Genomic DNA, 24,384 nt, shown 5'->3' with positions numbered 1-24,384 from the left:
GTGGAGCCCCAACGTGACCCGGTAGGGAAGAACTTGCCCTCCCCTCTTTTGACTGATGGTTCTTGTTGCCTATCTCTTCTGTTGTCATTTAACGGAACCTTTTTTGACTGCCGAAAGGGGTTCTGGTCCGACCGCTGGTTGGTGGATACATTTTGACTATATCCTGGACCTGCCCGGCCTCGCCCAAAATGGCGCCGGTATAAATGGGACTCGCAACTCCTTGTTGTGTACTGGTTCCCAGCCTTGATATCACGAGATACGTATGCAGTTTTGAAGCACATGGCGGGCAGGGACGAGTACTGATTGAACATTTGGACATCCCTATTGATATTAAGTTCTGATGTGTTATTGATTACTGTACTATTGAAAGTTCGAATTAACGTCACCCATGGTACTTGCCCGCAAATGTATATCTAGATAATTTTATTGTAACTGGCCCTGTCGTACTTTAATTATAAAATTTACGTCCACCGATTCCGCAACTGTTAGACACCTTAGTTTTTGCAACCTAATGGCCCGCCCGTTACGTTCTTCTACAGTGTAAATGTCCCCTCATCATATACGATTCCAGTTTGCTCCGTTGCCGGCCCAGGTGGTTATAGGCCCGTATTTGTATACTGACATTTTCACAATAAAGGTTTTTAAAACAAAACATGGTAGTAGTACCTAGATTGGTAAAGTTTTGAATAATAGCCACTGTTTTCGAATCAGTAAAAGGCAAGTGAAATAAAGCAGCCCGATTACATGACGGTTAAAAGGTATAATACGCAGGAATGCTGTAAAGATAAATGGCCAAGGGCTGTTGTGTTTTCCACTCCTGCAACATAAAGTGATCGATAAGAATCCGATATTCAGGCCTATCAGCGACTAAGACAGTAGGCCGAGCCTCTTTTGCTCAACGGCTCCCTCATGGGACGAAGAAACGCCCTTTTTCTCGAAATAGGAATATTTTACTTGCAGGACAGTTGTAAATTTCCCGGGAAAATACATTAGCCTGGAACATTGTTAGTGATAAACTGTAAATGCATCTGGGTCCTTTGCTTAAAAATAAAATATAAAATATATTTTTGAATTAGAATAAGAATACATTTTACAGCTTTTGATATTTGCTATTAAAAAACCATTGAAATTCACTGAAAAAACCATAGGTTATAGACCATATATAGTTAGGGATTAGCATTTACAAAACCTTGAAAATTCACTGAAAAAACCATAGGTTATAGACCATATCATTTACAAAACCTTTTTTTACTCGCACAAAACCATTGAAATTCACATATATAGTTAGTTGCACTAACTATATATCGCGCACCCGCAATCCACTGCTGATCATGTCACATATTACATCATTCATGACCTGGTCAGTGACATCACTGATGACATCTCAAATGACATCACTGATGACATCACTGATGACATCTCAAATGACATCACTGATGACATCTCATTTGACATTACTGATCACATCATTGATGACATCATTCATGTGATAATACGATGAACCTCTTCAAACTCTAATATAACCTTAGATACACTCAGTGTAAACAGACACTCACAGACTGTCACTCATCCATGGAGTTACTCACACACCTAGTTAGTCAGGCAAAGAATCAATCACACCTCCATTTCCTCAACTATACAGTTATACACACCTTACTTATTCAAACATATACTAACACATATTTACTCTCTTATACAATCCCTGATATAAGTTCACAATGATCCATACAGCCACTCACACATTCACTGGCTCTTATGCACAGATTTTTATATATGTCAACTCTCACATGTACTGTGTTTTACATATGTACTTACTTTGACATGTAGCACTGAGATATCCATTCACTCACCAATACACTCATACACTCATGCACACAGTCAATGACCCATACAGCTGTTTCCACATGCACTTTTGAACCCATACATCTAGTGAATCAACTGCTCACACATCTATGCACAGAGTCATACACCTCCCAACCACCCACACACACACTCAGTCTGCCATACAAATACTTTGGCAACCAATCAATAACCCATATAGTTACTCATATAGCTACTGATCAACACATGCAGCAGTTTACAGAACAACAGACATAATGATGCACAAATTAAGACAGTTTAGTCACTAACCCATGCACTCAGTGAGACACATTTAATCACTCACTCATACAGTCAGTCATGCACCTACTAAATCCTTCATCCAGACACTTACACATCCACTCATTCTTCAATATGTAAGACATATTTTAACTTTACAGAAACATACAGTCCCTGGATGTTGTCATCAGTGATGTCATCAGTGATGTCATTTGAGATGTCATCAGTGATGTCATCAGTGATGTCACTGACCATGTCATGAATGATGTAATATGTGACATGATCAGCAGTGGATTGCGGGTGCGCGATATATAGTTAGTGCAACTAACTATATATGCGAATTTCAATGGTTTTGTGCGAGTAAAATAAGGTTTTGTAAATGCTAATCCCTAACTATATATGGTCTTTAACCTATGGTTTTTTCAGTGAATATATGTATATGTATATATATATATGTACATATGTATATGTGTATATATATATGTATATGTATATGTGTATATATATATATGTGTATATATATGTATATGTATATATATATGTATATGTATATATATATGTATATGTGTATATATATGTATATATATATATATATGTATATGTATATATATATGTGTATATATATGTATATTACAACAACTCTCCCCCGCAGAGAAGAAATAGAGCCGCACAGAAACCAGAATATTTGCCGCATTGCTTCATTTTATTTTATTTTCATTTCCTTTTCTTTTGGAAAAACGGCATTTATACAAAGACGCGTTTCGTTCTGCCAGGAACTTCATCAGTTTGCAAACACCATTTGGTTAGGAAGCCGGTTTACCACTACGTGTTTCTTTGATTTTAAAGGGCTCAGTTTCCTTAGATAGCACGATCTTTAGCTAGGTCACTTCCTGTTGCTGAGCATGTTGGTACCTGTAGTGCTCAGGGCTCCCTCTTGTATTTTCTTCCGAAATGTTTTTACCCTCCAGTGGGTTGGTGTTGTTAAATGCCATTCATTGTCATTTCTTCGGGCATTTTTGGGCAACAGGTTTCTCAAAGACGGCCCCCTTTCATGGCCGCTTAAAAACCATAACCGGGTCCAGTACCCGGGAGCACCGCATCCACCTGGACCGTTTGGACGGAGTCAACGATGTGGTTCAAGTTGGGGATGATGGCGCTCTCGTTGGCTGTGCGTTATAAACAAGGGGTAACCCAATGAAAGTCAGAGGACCTGGGTATCGAGTATTATAGATAAGTGGTCCTAGACGTTTATTCAAAATCTACAGTGTAGTTATAAATCAGATCAATTATTCATTTCGTTTTAAATCGCCATCAGATTAAATCCGTGATGGTGGAGATTAATCAAAACATACATTAGTCCAAGGTGTTTGTTGTTACAAGACCTGAAACAGAACATTTTTGTCTAACCCAATCCGGGAGACTGTATGATTTAATGCATACTTAGATAAACAGCATAATAAACTTATGCAAAATAGAAAAACACAACTATTTACATAAAGGGGTCATTCTCAAAATGACGTGCAGAGAGAAAGGAGATAGTAAGTGCTCATGTGTGAAAGCGACCAAAGAGGTCAGTGAAGATAAAGTTAAAACACAATAAGGCTTTTTTTGGACAAAGAATAAGGTTTAATCCTTAATGTAGAAAATGAGTGAGCCTTCCCTAACCATCTGCAAAAAATGTAATTCTTTCTTGTCAGTACGTAATTGCAAAGTCCTCCGTATTCTGATGGGGGTGGGGGGGAAGGGGCGTAGGAAGATCACAGGTGCAGGCTCGGGGAGAGAATATGTTGACGTTTCGACCCAAGGATAAACAGGGTGATTGGTTTCCTCAGGGGCGGGTCTTCATCAGGACGGGTGAAGGATAGGGACTCAATATGCACAAAACCCAATGTAAGTGGGCACCCATTAATTGGTGTGCCACAGAATGCGCAATCCGTCAGCGCCCAACAGCCTTGGAAAGACTCCGGCGGTTCCAACGCACTAATCACTGCCACGATCAATTTCAAAGTCGAAATCCCAAAGATTGTAAAGATGTGACTGGAAATAACCACAAGGGAGCGGGAGCCATATAACTTGCTCCGTGTTAAACACGCTGCATCTGAAACTTAGTTCGCCCATTCTGTGGCACACCAATTAACGGGTGCCCACTTACATTGGGTTTTGTGCATATTGAGTCCCTATCCTTCACCCGTCCTGATGAAGACCCGCCCCTGAGGAAACCAATCACCCTGTTTATCCTTGGGTCGAAACGTCAACATATTCTCTCCCCGAGCCTGCACCTGTGATCTTCCTACGTCCCTTCCCCCCCATCAGAATACGGAGGACTTTGCAATTACGTACTGACAAGAAAGAATGACATTTTTTGCAGATGGTTAGGGCAGGCTCACTCATTTTCTACATTAAGGATTAAACCTTATTCTTTGTCCAAAAAAAGCCTTATTGTGTTTTAACTTTATCTTCACTGACCTCTTTGGTCGCTTTCACACATGAGCACTTACTATCTCCTTTCTCTATGCACGTCATTTTGACAATGACCCCTTTATGTAAATAGTTGTGTTTTTCTATTTTGCAAAAGTTTATTATGCTGTTTATCTAAGTATGCATTAAATCATACAGTCTCCCGGATTGGGTTAGACAAAAATTTTCTGTTTCAGGTCTTGTAACAACAAACACCTTGGGCTAATGTATGTTTTGTGTTTTGATTAATCTCCACCATCACTGATTTAATCTCGTTGGCTGTGCAGTCTCTTTCGGCGGAACCAAGCCGATTTATATTACAACAACTCTCCCCCGCAGAGAAGAAATAGAGCCGCAGAGAAACCAGAATATTTGCCGCATTGCTTCATTTTATTTTAATTTCCCTTTCTTTTGTAAAAACGGCATTTATACAAAGACGCGTTTCGTTCTGCCAGGAACTTCATCAGTTTGCAAACACCATTTGGTTAGGAAGCCGGTTTACCACTACGTGTTTCTTTGATTTTAAAGGGCTCAGTTTCCTTAGATAGCACGATCTTTAGCTAGGTCACTTCCTGTTGCTGAGCATGTTGGTACCTGTAGTGCTCACGGCTCCCTCTTGTATTTTCTTCCGAATTTTTTTTCCCTTTCTTTATATGTATATGTATATATATGTGTATATGTATATAGATGTGTGTATATATATATATATAATATATATATATATATATATATATATATAGTGTGTGTATATATATATATATATATATATGTGTATATGTATATATATGTGTATATATATATACATATATATATATGTATATATATATATGAGGGAAACGAGAACCGTCACTGATGAAAGCGTACATCTCCGCTTGAAACGCGTCTGCTTGGCGTTTCCAGAACTCTGTTAATTTTTTCTTGCCGTTTCCAGAACTCTGCTTAATTTGCTCAAATAAATCCTGTTGGCAAGTGAGGGCGATTGATAGAGTGAGGGCGATTGATAGATTGAGGGCGATTGATAGAGTGAGGGCGATTGATAGAGTGAGGGCGATTGATAGAGTGAGGGCGATTGATAGAGTGAGGGCGATTGATAGAGTGAGGGCGATTGATAGAGTGAGGGCGATTGATAGAGTGAGGGCGATTGATAGAGTGAGGGCGATTGATAGAGTGAGGGCGATTGATAGAGTGAGGGCGATTGATAGAGTGAGGGCGATTGATAGAGTGAGGGCGATTGATAGAGTGAGGGGCGATTGATAGAGTGAGGGGCGATTGATAGAGTGAGGGGCGATTGATAGAGTGAGGGGCGATTGATAGAGTGAGGGGCGATTGATAGAGTGAGGGGCGATTGATAGAGTGAGGGGCGATTGATAGAGTGAGGGGCGATTGATAGAGTGAGGCGATTGATAGATAGATAGATAGATAGATAGATAGATAGATAGATAGATAGATAGATAAATAGGGCGATAGAGTGAGGGTGATCAGGTAAAGAAGAACATAAAGGACTTGTCCAGCAAGTACAACAACGATCTCAACTCTAAGCTACGATGAACCATCTCGAGCCAACAGTAGCAAAACAGCAAAGATGCTTACTTACCAAGGTACGATGTAACCCCAAAAAAGGGACACAAAAGGAAGTTACTTACTGCAATACGGGCGGGTTCGCACCATCGTGTTCTGGGTGAGATAATCCTCGCCTCCGTGTCCTTAAAAGAATTGGAACTTGCCGTCCCCCTGCTTGGCAAATTCCGATTCGATGTCAGGACTGGAGGCTTCAGATTATGCTAGTTTAAAGCTTACTCACCACCAACTGAGCCACATTCACCACCGGTTTAAAATAAAACTGTTTAAAAGTGGAATCCGAAGGGGGCGTGGCCAAGGCGGCGATCATGGCGGACGGAGCTTGAGAGAGCTCTGTCCAGCCGATCCGGTATCCTGTATCTATCCTCTGCTTCCCTCACCCAAAAGAGCCCGAACCGACGGATTCGCCCACCGGACCTTGCAGCGGAGCAGCAGTGATAGTTTGTGGGCTGAGGAGACTTGCTGTGCGGCGCTTTGGGCCCTGGAGCGGTGAGGCCTGCGGCCTCGAGTGGAGCCGGGGCTCTCGCCTTGCGGCGGTGGACCGGAAGTGGGGCGCGGCCGGCGTGCCGCGGATGAAGGTGCCGGTCCCTGCCATTGGGACCGCGGAGGCGGCTACGGAGAACGTACCCGGGTCGTACTTGGGGAGGAGGCCGCGGATGGCCCACTGGGGGCCCCCGCTCCACATCACCAGCTAGATCGCAAGCAGGATCGGCGGCTGGGCGGGCTGCTCCGAGGTCGCGGTGGCCGTGCGGCGGCGGCCGTTCTGTGAGGCAGTGGAGTGCCCCCCCTCCTCCCCTGGCGAAACAACTTGGCTCCCCCCCCCCCCCTACCTCTTATCCTGCAACCGAGTGGCGATCCCTGGTGCTGCTCGAAGGGGGGGGGTGACACTTGGCCTGGGGGCGCGACTTCGGTGTCCCCCGCGGTGCGCTGGACTTTCTCCTCCCCTAGCACAGGACCACTACAGGGCCACAGGGCAGGCCCCGATACGCGGAGGAGGCGACAGGCAGTGGAGTCTGGCCATACACTACCTCGCAGCGAATTGGCCCCGTGGGGGCTATAGACTGGCTCGGTGGTGACGGCCTGCGGGTCAGAGGCGGTAGCCCCCTCCTGGAGAGTGCCCTACGGAGCACCACACGTAGCCTTGGGCCTGGCGTTGGCCCATTTGCAGGTTGTTGGAGGGGGAGGCAACCCAGTGGAGGTACAGCCAGAGCGCAGGAGTGCAGCGCCCTAAGCAGTGGCGCGTTTTGGCCGAGAGGGGGGCCTCCTACACCTTGTTGGTCATTCTGATAGCGCCTTGGACCTCACCTCCGCATACCTTGGCAGCTATGACGAGGGGCGGCAACAGTGGACACACCTCCAAACAGGGCACCATAGACAAATTCACAGGGCCGCCGGGGGGTGCTGGAGCGGCTGGGGGACCTCCTGCATCTGTCCCTGACAATGCTGCCCTCATGGCAGCGATAACGCAATCCCGGGACATGTTAGATGTAAAAATTGGGGCGGTTGGAGCAGATGTGACATTACTGCGCCAAGACCTACGCAACACAGTGGCCCGCATATCGGAAACCGAAACTAGGATTACTGGAGTGGAGGAAGATGTTGCGACCCTTAAGAAGAAGGTGGCCAGCATGGAGGGCATCCAGAGGGGCCTTACCCTGAGGGCAGAGGATGCAGAAGGGCGCGCCCGACGGAACAACCTACGGTTTGTGGGTTTCCCGGAAGATTGCGAGAAGGGTGATATGGAGGCCTTCCTGACCAATTGGATAGAAAGTTGGATGCCGCCAGAGTCCCTATCGCGCTGCTTTATAGTCGAACGGGCGCACAGGGCGCTGACCCAGAAGCCGCCGGTGGGAGAACGCCCTCGACCTGTGATAGCTAAGCTCCTTAACTATCACGACCGCGACACGATCCTGCGACAAGCCCGTCTGAAGGACCCTCTGCTGTACGACAATCATAAGATCCTAATTTTTCCGGACTACACTAAGCTAGTGCAGAAGCAGTGCCAATCCTTCACTGAAGCTAAAGCGAGGCTGCGGGGTCTGAAAATTCAATATGCCCTGCTCTACCCTGCCCGCCTGCGGCCTGCGGGTGATGTTTCAATCCAGGACCTTGTTCTTTAATACCCCTGAGGAAGTCTTCGGCTGGACAGACGAGACAGTCCGCATTAGAGTGCACACCCCCCCGGGTCAGGATTCAGACTCCTCCACGACTGGGCCCCCTCGGACTCCACGGCGGTCGCGCAGCAGAAGCAATTGGAGGTCCCGCTCTAAGAAGATGGGGCAGCGGGAACTACTGGGGCTCCAGACTCTCAGGATCCGGCGTCTTAGCTACCGCAACGACTAGTGATGGCTCCATTGAGATTTGAGGGGAGTTGGTTCGCCTCCCCCATGATGTGAACATCTGTGGTGGACCGAAGCAAAGAACTTCATTCGTACAAGTAACTTTGTGGTTTTGGGACTCTGGTGGGGGGACGGCTTAAGGAGGGCGGACTCGACCCCTCTGCTAGGTCTAGTTTGTTAGTGGGTTTTGGGTAGCGATGGGGGTCCATTGGTGGGGTGGGCGGTCTGTCTCATGTTGGGGGCAGGAGCCACTCTACACCGCGACAGGTACTTCATTGTTCATTGAGGTATGGGGTGGGGGCGGGGGGGGGAGTTGTGCGAAGTTGATTGCAGTTGGTGTGGGGGGGTTGGGGCCTGAGGGAGGTGGGGGGAGAGGGTTGTCCTGCTCACAATTGTCTCGAAAGATGCTGTTGTGGTGTTCACGTTTGTTGAGCCTACTGCCTGCAGTACGAATTCCTCTGCGTTTAGATGGGGGCTGAAAACCCTAGGCGGGCGCAACTTGGTGCCCTCATGAGAGTGATGAGCTGGAATGTGAGGGGTATGCTAGACAAGATCAAGCGGGGGCGGTGTTGCGACAGGGGAAGAAGGAGAATGTAGATGTCCTCATGCTGCAAGAAACACACCTCATGGGTAACAAAGCACTGAGCCTACAGAGATATGGTTATGATCAAGTCTACCACGCGGGCTTTGTGAGAGGTTCCAGGGGGGTGGCCTTGCTGATACATCGTAGACTGGCCTTTACACACACCAAACACTGGGTAGACCCCCAGGGCCGCTATGTCTTTGTGCAGGGGACGGTGGGCTCAGAATCAGTGGTTCTTGGGAGTGTTTATGCTCCACCCCCGCTGCAATGGGCCCTGATCGAAAAACTCTTCACAGTGTGGGCCGAGATCCCTGAGGGCCTTGCGGTGATAGGGGGGGGACTGGAATGATGTCATGCAGTGTCGACTTGATCGCCAGAGACTCAGGGGGGACCCAGCTGTTGATACCCCCACTAGATTACATGGCATGGTGAGTGGCCTGAACTGGGTAGACACATGGCGATATTTGCATACCCATGAGAGGGAATACTCGTACGTCTCGGCGGTCCACCGCTCGTTTTCGAGACTGGACTACATTTTTGTTCCTGCCGCGGTCATTCCCAGAGTGGTCTCAGCGGCTATTCGGCTGCGGGGACTTTCGGATCACTCCCCCGTGGTTGTGGAGTTTGCCCTTGACAGGGAGAGGCGCCCATTCAGGTGGCGACTCTCCACCTGGCATTTGCAGCAAGAGGCGTATCAGTAACACCTAGAGGTGGCTATCGCCCAGTACTGGGAAGAAAACCTAGGTACGGTCTCCGACACAAGGACAGTTTGGGAGGCTATGAAACCCACGCTGCACGGGGTAGATATAACATGGTGTGCGGCGGCGCGTTGCAAACGACGGGAGGAACTGGTGCGGGCCGCAGCAGAAGTGGAGCGGCTGGAAACTCAATGTGGGGTGGCGAATCGCTTAGAGGACGTAGGGCAACTTTTGCTGGCGCAACAGACATACGCCTCTCTCCAGCTAGACCAGGCCCGCCAGATCTGGTTGGCGACCAGAATTAGGATTTATCAATGGGGCGACAAGTCCAGCACCATGCTTCATAGGCTCTGCCAAAAGGTGTTCCAGGCACAGGACCTGCCGGGCCTTAGAGACGATACCGGGGCCTCCATTACAGCTCCAAAGGAACTTGCGAACAGCTTCGCTGGCTACTTTGCGACGCAGTGCGCCCCGCGGGACCCTCTCTCGGCACTAGATATTGATACATTTTTAGCTGATCTACCGCCCCGCGCGCTCCCTGATGATGTGCGTGAGTTCCTTGAGGCCCCACTTTCGGCCGATGAATTGGGCACGGCACTGGGGGAACTCAACACTGGTAAGGCCCCCGGGTCCAACGGTTTCCCGAGTGAATTTTTTAAATGCTATCACCTACAACTGGGGCCGCACTACAAAGCCGCCCTGGAGGCAGCACGAGAGGAGGGCCTACTGCCGGCGGACTGGAGACATGCGGAAATTGTTGTCTTTTGTAAACCCGGTCGGCCCCCGGACCGCCACTAGTCCTATCGGCCAATTTCTCTTCTAAACATTGAGGCCAAAATACTTGCTAAAGCACTCGCAAATCGCCTTCTTCCCTACATATCGGATTTGGTCCATCCGGATCAAGCCGGATTTATGTCCCGCAGGGCGACGCGGCACAATATTAGACGAGCCCACGTGGCTGTGGAGGCGATGAGTAAAACCGGGGATCAGGCGGCACTGCTACTAGCCGATATCGACAGGGCCTTTGATTCCCTGAGTTGGACCTACTTATTTGCCCTCCTTTCGCGCCTTAACTTAGGGCCCCACTTTCTGTCCTATATCAGGCTTCTTTATACCGGTCTGACGGCCTCGGTGAGGGTGGCGGTGGAGGTGTCGGCAGCCTTCCCGATAGGACGCAGCACTCGGCAGGGATGCCCCCTCTCGCCTTACTTGTTCGCTCTAGCTATGGAGCCGCTGGCGGCGTGGGTCCGGATGAATGCACAGCTGAAGGGGTTTGAGTGGCAGGCGGGACCGTCGGACAGAATCGCACTGTACGCAGATGATGTCCTGTTCTTCCTTACCAACGTGAACCGCTCCTGGCCGCGGGTCCTAGACATCATGAGAATCTTCGGCGAGGTCTCCAGACTCTGCTTGAAACCACAGAAGTCCACCTTATGGACTTTGGGAGACCACTTCGAAGTCGGGCCGTGGGCCTCGACACTGCAGAGAGCGGTCGGGGGCCTTAATATTTGGGAGTGTTCCTGACAACCATGCCAACGATAGCCTGGGAGCGCAACGTGGTTCCTGTATGGGACAAAGTGCAGCAGGAAATGAAGTGCTGGTCCCGCATGCCTCTCAATATTTATGGTAGATCAGCCATCTTCAAGATGGTTGCCCTTCCCAGATTACTGTATCAATTACAAAACCACCCGTTCCCAGTCCCGCCGCATTGGTTCCGACTGGTGAACTCGGCTCTTGGTCGCTTTTTGTGGGCCGGTGGCGCGGCAAGAGTAGCGCTGCGAACCTGCTTTCTATCCACATACTGTGGGGGACTGGCGACCTCAGATATTCTGACGTATTACCAGGCCTCACATCTGGTCCTGAATGACTGGTGGTACTGTGACGGGGGGGACCCGGCATATGACCTAGAACGATTCCTGATGGAACCTGACTCCCTACATACGGTCTTATGCTCACCCCAGCTGCGAAAGAGACTGCCTAGAGCAACGCAAATGGTGTTCCAGGTATGGCGGCAAGCACTGCGCCGCATGGGATGGTGGGGAAAGCTAACTGGGGAGACCCCGCTCTGGCATAACGGGCAACTTCCGGCCCTGATGTCCCTTCCAGGGTTTAGGAGCTGGGACTTGATAGGTATTTCCACTTTGGGCCAGGTCCTCAGAGGCACCACGCTTAAAACCTTTCAGGATCTCAGTGCAGAGTTCAATATGCCCCGCACCCAGTTCTTTCGCTATCTACAGCTTAGGCACGCTTTGGCGCCCGCGTTAGTGGGCTTGACTACACTACCCGAATTCAGCCCGATAGAAGCAAAAGTCTTTATGGGGGGACTTGGAGGACCGTAAAATATCCAAACTATACCAAACATTAGTGACACACTGTTCCTCAGACCTACAGCCCTTAAGAGATCGCTGGGAGCGGGATGTGGGAGAACTGGAGGAGGAGGACTGGCGGGAGGCTCTTGAGTCCCCCAGGGGAGCAGCAATAGCAGTCCGTTTACGCCTAATACAATTTAAATACTTGCACCGTGCATATTATACCAGAGAGAGATTGTGGAAGGCAGGGCTGATTGAGTCCCCAGCGTGCTTGCGATGTGGTCACGAGTTGGGCACCCTTTTGCATACAGTGTGGGAATGTTGTGGCCTGGCGAGATACTGGAAGGGTGTGTGGGACTGTTTGTCGGAGGTGCTGGGGTGGGAGCTCCCTCGCACGGCGAAACTGGGCCTGCTCCATGTGCTTGAAGGGGTGGGCGGGAATGTGTACAAGCGGCACTTGTTACTACTGGGACTAACACTGGCCAAACGTGATGTGGTTCAGGCCTGGAAGGACCCTGGGGCTCCCAAAATGGCCGGGTGGAAGAAAGGCCTGGACTTTTGCATGGGACTCGAGCGGCCGGTGTTCGAGGCCAGAGGCTTTCCTACAAAACACTATAAAAGATGGAAGAGATGTTCGGACTATAGGGGGTTGTGGCTGGAGCCCCGACCGCCATCAAGGGGCGAGGAAGGGCAGATGTAGAGGGCATATAGAGGCTTGGTTATTTCCATGTATGATTGTATACTTCCCATAACAGTGGTGGAGAGACGGAGTGTTGCAGGACGGGGGGGAGGGGGAGGTTGGGTAGTTGTGGGGGAGAGGGGGGGGAAGGTTGGAGGGTATTTTCATTAAATGTATCGCACAACATGACCCGTGATTGTAGTCACAGCCCCTCCGGGGTTCGGAGCACTGTGGATGTTTATTTCTGCGATTCAATAAAACCAGTTTTGAAAAAAAAAAAAGTGGAATCCGAAGACCAATCTGCTGCCCGCATCAAATCCTTTAGACGCGCTCCCAACGTAAATGGCTTAGAGGCCATGGCTCCTCTAGTAGAATGAGCACCATACTGTTTCGTATCAATGCCCGCTTCATTCATGACCCAACGCACCCATCTCGCAATTGTAGGCGACCACACCGCTTTGTGCGATTTCCTGAGTGCTATCAAAAGTTGTTGTTTGACCGGAGGATGAAGTTCTAGGGTCAAGTCTTCGTAGGTTTTAAGACAGTCTACCACACATAACTTTGGAGTATCCCGAAAAGCCGTATACAACACCATGCGAGTGTGCGCTCGGCGAGAAGGTCCTTGCCGAAATGTCCAACGCTCGGACATCAGAAACTCTCCTGCTGGAGATCAAACATAGTAGCATAGCCAATTTCGCAGATAATTCCTTCAAAGAGAGGTATCTATTCGGCTGCCAAGATAAAAGGAGGTTTAAGACCAAGTTGAAATCCCAAAGGGATGAATACCGAGGTTACGGGGGTAACGACAACCGGATACCACGTAAGAGTCTACAGACCAAAGGATGCTCCCTGACTGGCTTCCCATCGAGCGGGGAATGACCCGCAGAAATTGCTGACCGAACCACATTAATAGAGCGGTATGCCAAGCCATCCGAAGCCAATTCCGCCAGAAAGTTCAGGATGTGAACAACATCTGCGACCACGGGTACCAAATCCCTTCGAACAAAGCCACTGTGTCCAAGCGGATCTATAACGCTTCGTGGTGCTGTCTGCCCATGCCTTGAACTAGATAGACGCAGCTGGTTCCTAAAGGCCTGGCCGCGACCAACGCCGCCAGAAAGCCACCACACCATGAGGTGGAGCTGACCCTGTACGGTCAGATGGTGACAAATCCCCTCCGGGTTCAGAAGGAGATGAGGAAACTGGGAGAGTAGGATTGGAAAATCCCAAGAAAGTTCCAGAAGAATCGGAAACCAAACTTGAGACCTCCAACAAGGCGTCACCATAACCACTTCTGCCCCTTGCCGACGGATCTGGGCTGCCACCCTTGTGATCATCGAGAAAGGGGGGGAACGCGTACCCGACTTCCGTGGTCCAATCCTGCAGGAAGGCATCCGTGGCCACTGCCATCGGATCCGGCCTCCAACTGAAGAACCTGGGCATCTGATTGTCCAGGCAGGAGGCAAAGAGGTCCACGGATGACGGACCCCACAGGGGGTCCAACTTCCATAAAATGGAATCGGACAAAGACCACACTCCACTGGTGGAAAAGTCTCCGCACCGTGCGCCCCAGCTCGAACGACTGGCGTCGGACTCTATGATCAGATCTGGAATCGAGACAAAAATAGCCCGCCCGTTCCAGGCCTCCATGTGAGACAACCACCATGTAATTTCTTCTCTGGCTTTGTCCGAAAGGGGAACCATGTGATCGTACAATCTCCCTCTTCGTAGATGAAACGCCTTGAGGTGCTGGAGTGTCCGGTAATGAAGAGGGCCCGTGAAGATCGCATGAATTGAAGAAGAGAGCAGGCCCACCACATGGGCTAGATGGCTCAGAGAAATGTGGGACTTCGAAAGTGTTTGGCGCAATTCGTGGCAAATCTTTGCCATTTTCCGAGAGGGAAGGCTCAGGGTCGCTTGGACAGAGTCTATCACGAACCCCAGGAAAGTGATCGACTGAGATAGTTGCAAGACCGATTTGGCCCCGCTGATCACAAACCCCAGACCCTGCTGAAGTTGAGAGGCCAGAACCCGAGGACATTGCGCTATGAGCAACAGATCGTCCAAATACACGATCATCCGGATGCCCTGCGCTCGGAGGAGCTCCACGTCTGGGTGCAGCACCTTGGTGAAACACCACAGAGCTGAGGACAGACCGAACGGAAGAGCTGTGAATTCGAACACCAAGTCCTTCCAGCAGAACTGCAAAAATCGACGATGCGGTGGATGGATGGGAACAACCAGATAAGCGTCCTTCAAGTCGAGGCGCATTATCCACTCGGCTGGGAGGAGAATGTCGCGGAGGAGGTGTGTATCCCCTCCATTTTGAAAGGACGATACACCAACCAGCCGTTGAAGTCCTTGAGATTGATAACAGGATGTCGGCCACCGTCGGCCTTGTCCACCAAGAAAATATTGCTTAGGAAGCCACGGGGATGAAGTGTTGATCGACGAATGGCCCCCTTGCGAAGCAGTTCAGAAACCTCTTCGTCGATCAACAGAGAATCTTTGGCGCTGAAAGAAATCGGACGAGGGCGAACCTCCTGTCGAGGGTCCCCGCGAAACTCTATATGAAAACCTTGAACGGTTTGAAGAACCCATGCATCTGAAGTCACTTCCTCCCAAGCATCTTGAAAGGCCGCTAAACGCCCCACAATGTGCACGGGAATCGCCTGTAAGAGACTTACCATTGGAGCTGCCGCCAGAGTTGGCTCTGAATCCTCCATGTCCTCTGAATTGTTGTCCACGTGTGGGATAGAAGTTGTTGTAGTTTGCAGACGTATTGTATTGTCCGCGGCCAGAGCCTTGTCCCCTGCCTGAGGGTTGCTGCGATCCGCGGCTGGGAGAGCGGCCCCTGCCTCTCCCGGCCCCACGGAAAACCCGCTGGTTAAAGACCTTTTTTATACTGGACTGGGCCTTGTCCAGGGAAGTGAAAGTTGCCACGAACGTCCCTAATTCCTTTATAAAGGGGTCGCAGAAAAGGCCTCCCTGCACCACAGCCCCTGCCTCCGAGGAGTCCAGATCCCCCAATTTTAGGTCCAGCTTAATCAACAGAGACCTCCTACGTTCTGTGGACAAAGCGCAATTCGCGTTGCCCATAAATATAATAGCCCGTTGGGCCCAATTAGAGAGCACTTCTGGGGAAATAGGAGTCCCTGAGACTTTTGCCTCCTCGGCCATGTCGAGAGTTTTTGTCATGTGCCAATGCCTTTCCTGTGACCCTTCGTGAACTTCCCCATAAAGGTGGCCATCTTGGGATCTAGCTCTGGGGTACAGGCAATCTTATTCTCCAACGAAGGCCTGGGGCACTCAGCCCGCAGACAACCCCGAGCTTCTTTCTCTGAAGGTATCAGCAACCTATTCGCCACAAATCTGGCCACCTTATCACCAGGAACCCAAGCCGCCGAACGAGGGTGCATGATCTCGTCGGGGTTGAGCATGTCCGCATCCTCCTGTGCTGTAGCGTCGGAGGTGGACTGAGTCGCTGACGGGAGCCAAGGCCGTGAAGACCCCGACTCGTCGTCGGTATCCCCCTGAGTGCCATCATCATCGGTCGCAGGGGAAGGGGATACAGGGTTTCATGCAGGGCATCTGCCGGTCGGGAGGAGGGACAGAGGAAGGCCCTGACGCCATAAACGCAGACTTAAGGCGCGCAAACGCCTCCACATCCACCCCCTCAGGGTGCTGTTTTACATGGCGGAGGGTTCTCCCCAGACTATTGGCCAGACTCCCCAGGAGGGTCCGTCCACGCTGCCGCAAGCTTAGCGCATTTCTGGACTATTTTTTCCGACAGGCGCTGCTCCATCGGACCCACCACCTCATTGACCACCCTATAAATGGAGGTATCCACTGCCTCGAAGAACTCATCGTCCCAAGGCAAGTAACCATGTAACTCCTCGTCATAATACTCCGAGTGGCCAGCCATAATCAATAACAAAGCCTGTACCTAACCACTCACAGCAGAAAAAAACCCACACAAAGAGTGTAGCACAAGGTCAATAGGTGGTCCAAGAACTCTTCCAATATGAGGCAGACTGATTAGCTGCTTAACTTGTGGGTAACCCAGAGGATTACAAATAGGTGCGGCACTCACCCCGAACGCGCACGACCCTCAGCAAATACTGACCGGGCCTTCTGCCTCCCAATGCGCGTTCCGCGAGGTGCGTGAGGATTAGAAGAGCGCGGCAACGCGCGAAAAGAAACCAGCGGACTTAGTGCCTATACGACGCTCCTCCGAGCGCGTCCTGAAAGCGTGTGAAAACACTTCAATACAGACCCCCGCCGGGGCGTTCCAAGTTCAAACAGCAGGGAATACAACCCGAATGGGCGTCACAGTGAGGCAGCAGGGACAGGCTCTGACTCGTTGCTCACACTGCGCGACTCCTGACTGAGGAGCAACGAGAGGGCTGAGTCCCTCTAGCGGTCCGCTTAAAGCACTGCAACAGCAGGAGGGCAGCCGCATGAGGAGCGGAATGAACGCTCCCGCGGCTGGAAATGCACACTAATACCTTGAAGCGGTCTTGGTACTCAAAAATAGGAACTTAAAATATTTTTGGTAAGAAAATGTAATTCCTATTTAATGAATTACCATGGACACTTAAACTGAACTCGGTCAAATGTTTTCTTGTTTCCTAAGATCCTGTGAGTATAACTGCAATTGTTTTGTTTTCTCACTCTAGATAATGGTAAAGTTTAAACAAGCACGCCGAGCAGTGAAATGCAGAACAAGACTACAAACGCGAAGGAAGAGGAATGTTGCCACAAGAGTTTACCACATTTCCAAATCTCAAAGGTAAGGAAATCCTTTTTTTCATGATTTAAGGTGTCTTCTATAACCATGTTTGTTGTGTGCTAGTGGTCATTTTCTAATTTAAAAGATTTTTATTTATGTGATTCACACCATTATAAATATAGGAAAAGGCAGCTCCATTTATAAATGTTCTATTCTGCCTAACTTAGTACCACATATACTGTGTAAGTTTAGTTAGGTGTGCTACTGTTTGTGATTACAAGTCTGAACTTTAACAACACATCTGTCAAAGCAATAAAACTGCACTGCAAAAACCTTTTTTCATGTTCTGTTAGTTGGTTATAAATGACTGTAATGAATGAAGTATATATCGGAAAGGGAAGAAGAAAATGTAAAAATGATATGGAGTATTCTACTTGGGTGTAAGTTCAGTTAATATATTGTGGCTTAATTCTTGGTAAGAGAAAAAAGCAAATGAAATACAGAAAAGCATAAATTTGGAGGTTCCTCTTAATCAATATTGTTGTAATGTAATATCACAATCACAGGCTGTAAGCAAAACAGTTCTGCTCCCTATTGGATTTAGAAATTAAAACATGGTTGGTGCTAGTTAGAAATTGGGTTTCTGATTGGTAGGGGTATGCACAATCGTAGTCAGGGTAAATCGGATACACACCCTAAATTAACATGTGCTCACCCTCTGGTGGCTTGGCACAGTCCAGTCAAGCTTAACTTAAAAGACAATGTGTTAAGTATTTCTGCAACACTTCTAACAGTATTTAATACAATTCAAATTAGCTTTACTCAGCTGACAGAGCAACCATGAAAGCACACAGAAAACAGCAACAAAAATCAACTAATATACAAGCAATTACTGTGCACACGTCAGATAAACAATTCGGTATAAATGTATTGCTGGACAAACAGAGATGAAACTGTTGGTTTGGTGAAGGCTTTATGTGATTCTTTTTTGGTGAATATACAGACGCCAGCCGACACGTGTTTCATCAAACAGGACGAAGCCTGTGAATCATCAGGGCTGTAAAACATATACGTGACATTTGTAAAATGAAAACCGGAAAAGTATCAATTAAAACATTGGAAAAACAGCGAAAAACAACAGAAAACAACATTTCATGTGCACATTAAAATCATGTACAACATAAGTGGGGCATGGGTGCTCGGTGAATGAACACTTCAATGATCTCTATACACAGCGAGTGAGGGTGAAAGCGGAAAAACAGAGAGCTGCCTATCGGGGCAAGAGAAAGGTGAAAGTCACCTTACATGGGTGGTGTAGAGAATATGAACAGAAAGACAGACAGAAAATTACGGCAAAAACAATTTTCCTCTACTTGTTTATCTGCACAATCCGCAAACCGCTAGATCTCAGCCTCGTACATATCTATGGGAATACATTGGGTTGTATTTATCTGAAGTAGGGGGAAGACTGCCCTTCCCCCTGGTGCTTGTGGAAGACCTAGGAACGAACAGACTACCCTGGAAAGCCTCATCCTACATTGGGTGATGTTTGGTCTTCATGAGCCTGCTGTGTCAAGGGTGACACCCAAATAAGAAACAGTAGAACAGTAAAAAAACGCACTAAAAGATACAACACCTGATTAGAAAAATAGAAATTAGTTTAATAAATAAAACAAGACCCAAAACAACAAACATCCTGAAGTAGATCCTAAGATATGCAGTTTTAAAGATTTAGGTGAAAATAGCACACAAAAGCGCAAAGCGCCATATGCGGTTATCTGTGCTCACCGGACTGGGACAAAGTCAAGAGTTCAGACTGGCCGCCGGATACAGGAACCACTTAGGTCAACTAAACATAGTACCTCAAATCGTGGTCTGTGGTTTACGTGGCGTTGCGAGGCTTCATAGCATTTCCAATGAGGACCACAGAGAGCTGAGCACCTTAGGCCCACTTCCAAGGGTCCAGGACTGGGGTGATACTACTTGGCAGAGCAAACTCATTGATGGCAGAGTGCAGGAGTAGGTTGGTTGGAAGTCTTTTGTGTTCCTAAGACTTCAGAAAACAGGAGGTCAGTTATCTGACTCTTGGAGGCACTCTGGGTTCGGGGATGTAGAGATGTAGGTCCAGTCCTTCTCACTCCCAGGTAAGAGGTCAGTAGGCACAAGTCAGCACAACAATACAGGAGTCTAGTGAGGAAGTGGGCTTATTATCTTATCCAAATCTTCCACTTACTTATTAAAGAAAACCAGCAGATGGAGGCTACTGAAGATACAAAATACTATTTATCTTGCCTTGAGAAGATTCACTACTTCACAGCACTAAGATGGCTATGAAAGAGTGAACCACGTTTAAAGGATTCACAAGTACGTGTAGCACGAGTTCACAGGTTGATCATAGGTGCGCCTGGGGTTTACATAGAAAACGCCGACAAACACGTTACTCATTATGCAGATAAGAACATTTGCAAGGCAGGTCACAGATCATGAGGAACATTTATAGGTAAATAATTCATAGCCACACAAACACAGCAACCGTCAGCAAAAATAAATGCATATAAAGATACAGCTTGTTCCAATGAAGAAAATATCGGGGTAAAGGACAAAATGACAGAACGGATTTCAAATTTTAAAATACAATTTTCCACAAACACGCCTTTGGACATTAGTTGAACATTCTGTTTTAGAATTTGCGATATAATAAACTGTACACATTTCCATAGGACAATAGGTAGTAGTATGTCAACCAGATCCACCTGACACTATGTTTTGGTTTCGATGACAATCACACAATCGTGTTGTATCTCATGTTGCTTTAAAAGGAAGAGGCATCAGGGTGGCTGATGTTACATCAGCATCCATAATATTAACTCGTAATGTGTCAGTCTGGCATTACTCAAATGCTGGATCTTAGTTTTGTTCAACAAATGTCTACTGAGTGAGGCACATCTACTGTATACTCTTGCCCAAGAATAATTGAGTCTGTCTGTTTTAATGCAGTAGTAATTTCAGCAATATTTTAAAGGCAATTCTGTAGGCCTCTCGCTACCGGATCCAGTGTTGAGGAAAAATGGGCCAAGGGGCTATTCTTCTCTCCCTGTTTGTGCATTAAAACAGCCAAAGCACAACCTTCTTTTTCATGCACAAATGAAGCAAAGTGTTTAGAACAATCAGAGGGACCCAACGCCGGTGTATTGCAAGGAGCATCCTTTAAGGCTATGAAGCTTTTTTCATGTTCAGTTTCCCAGGGAACAGGATCTGATCAACTTTTTATGTGTCAAAGATTTGGCCACCAAAGAAAAATTGGTATCCATTATCTACAAAAAGAAACCATATCCAAAAATTCATGTACATCCTTCTATGTTGTCAGTGGTGCTATATTTTGAACCACTTGTATTCTGTCAGGTGATAATCTTCTTACTCCTATCGACAGGAGGTGACCAAGATAGGTGACCTCCTGTTGACAGTACTGCAAATTAGCTGGCAAAACGTTATGTCCATGTGAAGCCAAAAATGCCAGGCCATCATGAGTAGCTTTCTTACATTGGTGTTCTGCTTCAGCAGTTATTAATAAATCATCAACAAATTCCACTATCACTGTACCTGTCGGCATTGGGCAATTGTCCAATTTCTTTTTAAGATCCTTTCTATAAATGCTAGGGCTCTCTGTGTACCCTTGAGGTGCTCTATAAAATACGTAAGACCTGTCTTCAAAATTGTAACTAAACCGGTACTGGCTATCTTTATGTATAGGGATACTTGAAAAGGCATTGTTTAAATCTATGATAATAAACCTTTGTGCTGAGGGCTATATTGAAGAGAACATAGCAATAATATCAGTCACTACAGGGTTTTGGGGTTCCACTATCTTGTTACAGCTATCAAATCAACCACGATTTGATATTTTATCAGTCTTGTTCCATCAATTAAATTCAGCTTTATTTCGGCTCAAAAGACCATACAAGCACATAAAAGACATTATTCAATATAAGACATAAATAGTTAAAAGCATAAATAGAATGAAATACCAGTTCATTAAAGTTCTAAAGAGTCCTAAATACAGCACCTTTTAAATAATTAAAAGAATGTTAGTTAATAGGCCCAATTTAGTGAAGGATGAGGAAAAATTGCAAGGAAGTCAAGCATTAAGATCCAGGACTGAGCGTAGGAAATGCAGTGTATCACATTACTACATCTACCATGGGTGGGTTCCCAGGTACTATGCAGAGCCATGCCCTAACTTTCCATATAGCCAATAGTTAACGTGTTAGTGCAAACATGAATGGCTTACTGAGATCAGTTCTTTGTATCCTTAGGGCAACTTTATATTCTCTAGTGCCTAGAGACCTGCACAGCGGTAATATCCAGCAATGCCTGTTCCTCTCATATGCCGGCAGAAAACCAAGACATGTTCTAGGGTCTCTATCTAGTCTTCCTGAATAGTTTATCGGACACATTGAGGATGTACTGGTTTCATATACCTGTCTTCTACCCTTACCCCTTCCTCTAACTCTTTCATTCTGTATCCCAGTGCCCTATCCATGGCTCTGCAAAGAAGTGCATTCATTCTTCATTTAATATTCCTCTTGGAATTAATAGGTGCAAGTATTGTAGCCTTTTCCCATCCTAAGTTGCGCCTGAGTCAAAGCGGCTCAGGCAATCCCTCTTCCACGTACATTGCCCCTCATGAAACCCCTCTGGTCCTGTGATCTACCTCATTCTGGGAATGCTTGTTGCATAAGCGCCTTCATCTTCAATTATTTTAATTTCTTGTCACTCCTTCCCTTCTTTGCATTTCTTTTATTCTCGTAGTAGCAGGCCATTGTCAATAGCTCTGCTGGGCTCTTTGCGGGCTCGCCCATTTCTGGTATCAAATTGCTTACAAATTGATTGACAAAAATGCGGTGTACGGCCACTGTAAAGATATCCTGTCCACTAGGAGATTTAAATACGTCTTCTAATCTAGAAAATAAATCTGTTACTCTTTCTTACATGCCATCATCCTATCCCAATCTACCTTTTCTCTAGGCTGTATTTCATGCATTATTCTAATTAAATTCCGTGGCAGTTACAACATGTTTTGGTGTGGGAAATGGCCTGGTGTCCTATTTTCGTCATTCTGCAGTAGTTGTTGCCAGGAGTTATTTGAGCACACCACAATGCAGTGTAGTCTGGCATGCTTTTCTGTTTTAGTGGCAGAACAAGTTGCAGACTTACTATTACAACCCAAATCAGATTCTCCTTTGGACCTGTGTCCTCTGTTCATACTGCATTTGGTTCCTGAGGAAGTCAGTACCATCTTGACTCCCCTATTAAATCAGATTACCTGCTCCAGGGTCCAAAAGACCTGTATTAGACCTATTCTGAACAAAGCCACCCTCGATCCCATGGAACCGAAACATTATCGCCCAATCTCTTGTCTTCCCCCATCCTCGAAAAAACTGACAGCCTACTTAGATTGTAATAACATTCTGGACCCCACCCAACATGGTTTTCTATCTCAGCATTCCACTGAATCGGCCTTGATAATGGCTACGGAATAAATCCGTAAAGTGATGGACGGAGGGGGTAGAGCCGCTCTCCTCCTGCTTGACCTGACCGCAGCATTCAACACCGTAAACCATACGGTGCTGCTGCGGCGGTTGAAGGCAGCAGGCATTAGAGATGCAGCATTATCCTGACATCCAGGGAACAACTGATTCACTGGGACGGCCTTCAATCAGGAAATTTCCATCTTCCCTGTGGAGTCCCACAGGGGTCGGCCTTGTCCCCAACATTGTTCAACTTCTAGGTTACACCACCAGCCAGAATAATCAAAAACCACGGTCTGGTGCTAGTCTCGTATGCTGACGACACCCAGTTAGTGGTGTCAGTTGCACAAAGTGTGGATACAACAGCTATCGGGTTACGGAAGTGATGGAATGGACTAATTTGACTTTTCTGAGGCTCAACACAGAGAAAACCGAGTTCATTGAATTTGGCCAGAACACTTCGGTTTGGAGTTAACTGTGGTGGTCCTTGAGGCTGGGAACTGTCCTGCCCTTGTTTTGAAGGTCAGGAACCTCGGTTTTGTGATACATAAGGACCCAAAGCTTGCTCCACAAATAAATCAAGTCTTCTCTGCATGCTTCTTTACGCTAAAAATCTTGCGTAAAATGTTGCCATATAACCCACTACCACTTAGGAAAACAGTTGTTGGAGCTCTGGTTCTTTCCAGAGTCGATTACTGCAACACCCTATATTTAGGTGGGGACAAAGGGCAATTCACTAAACTTCAGTCACTCTAGAATGCGGCACCTCGATTTTTGCTCGCTCTACCTAAACACCACCCCACGTCCGCTAGCATCAAGCAGCTCCACTGGCTCCCAGTTCGGCAGAGAGTTGATTTTATGGCTGTCTGTCTAGTGCATAAAGCTCTGTATGGAAGAGGAGCCCTAGATATTCAACACTTATTTCCCCGGTATATGCCGCAACGCTATCTAAGGGCTGCAAACACAGGATTGGTTATGGTCCCCAGGATAAAAAGAGGCGGATGGGGAGGAAAGGGTTTTTCGTATCAAGCAGCTAAACCTCTTAGTCTGGTATTTCACCCCATTTGAGGAATACTTTTGGGGGCACAGGGTAGGGAAGGATGATGAGAAGGAGGGTCCTCCTGTTGCACCCGAAGGAGTAGGGTTTGGAGTACTAGATCCAGACTGTGATGCAAAGGGCATATGGGCATTAGACCCATTCTGCACTAGGGTTGCCAAATTGGTCTGTGCGGGTGGTGGTACCCGAGGAGGTTGTTGTACAGGTGCTGGCACTGAAGGCTCATTAGGGCTAGGCGGTGGGTGTTGCGCAGTATTGTATCGGGGTGGTTGATAAAGCAATTTGTCCAGTAATGGGTCTTCCTCCTCATGTTCATATTTCTCTTTT

At 47.4% G+C, this 24,384-nt stretch overlaps 1 protein-coding gene across 3 annotated transcripts in view; it reads left to right on the top strand.

The window, feature by feature from the left end:
• The window catches only part of PRR11 (proline rich 11), a 298,857-nt gene that overhangs the window by 39,696 nt on the left and 234,777 nt on the right, over positions 1-24,384 (top strand). For all 3 annotated transcript variants that reach the window (XM_086954972.1, XM_086954971.1, XM_086954973.1), the window contains exon 2: positions 17,420-17,532. In XM_086954972.1, coding sequence (XP_086811098.1) covers positions 17,423-17,532 — 110 coding nt within the window. In that variant the 5' untranslated portion in view covers positions 17,420-17,422. The remainder of the gene's footprint in view (positions 1-17,419; positions 17,533-24,384) is intronic.

The sequence above is a fragment of the Lissotriton vulgaris genome, chromosome 2_1 (assembly GCF_964263255.1).
Source record: "Lissotriton vulgaris chromosome 2_1, aLisVul1.2, whole genome shotgun sequence".
NCBI classification, from domain to species: domain Eukaryota; kingdom Metazoa; phylum Chordata; class Amphibia; order Caudata; family Salamandridae; genus Lissotriton; species Lissotriton vulgaris.
This window is presented reverse-complemented; position numbering and strand designations above follow the sequence as displayed.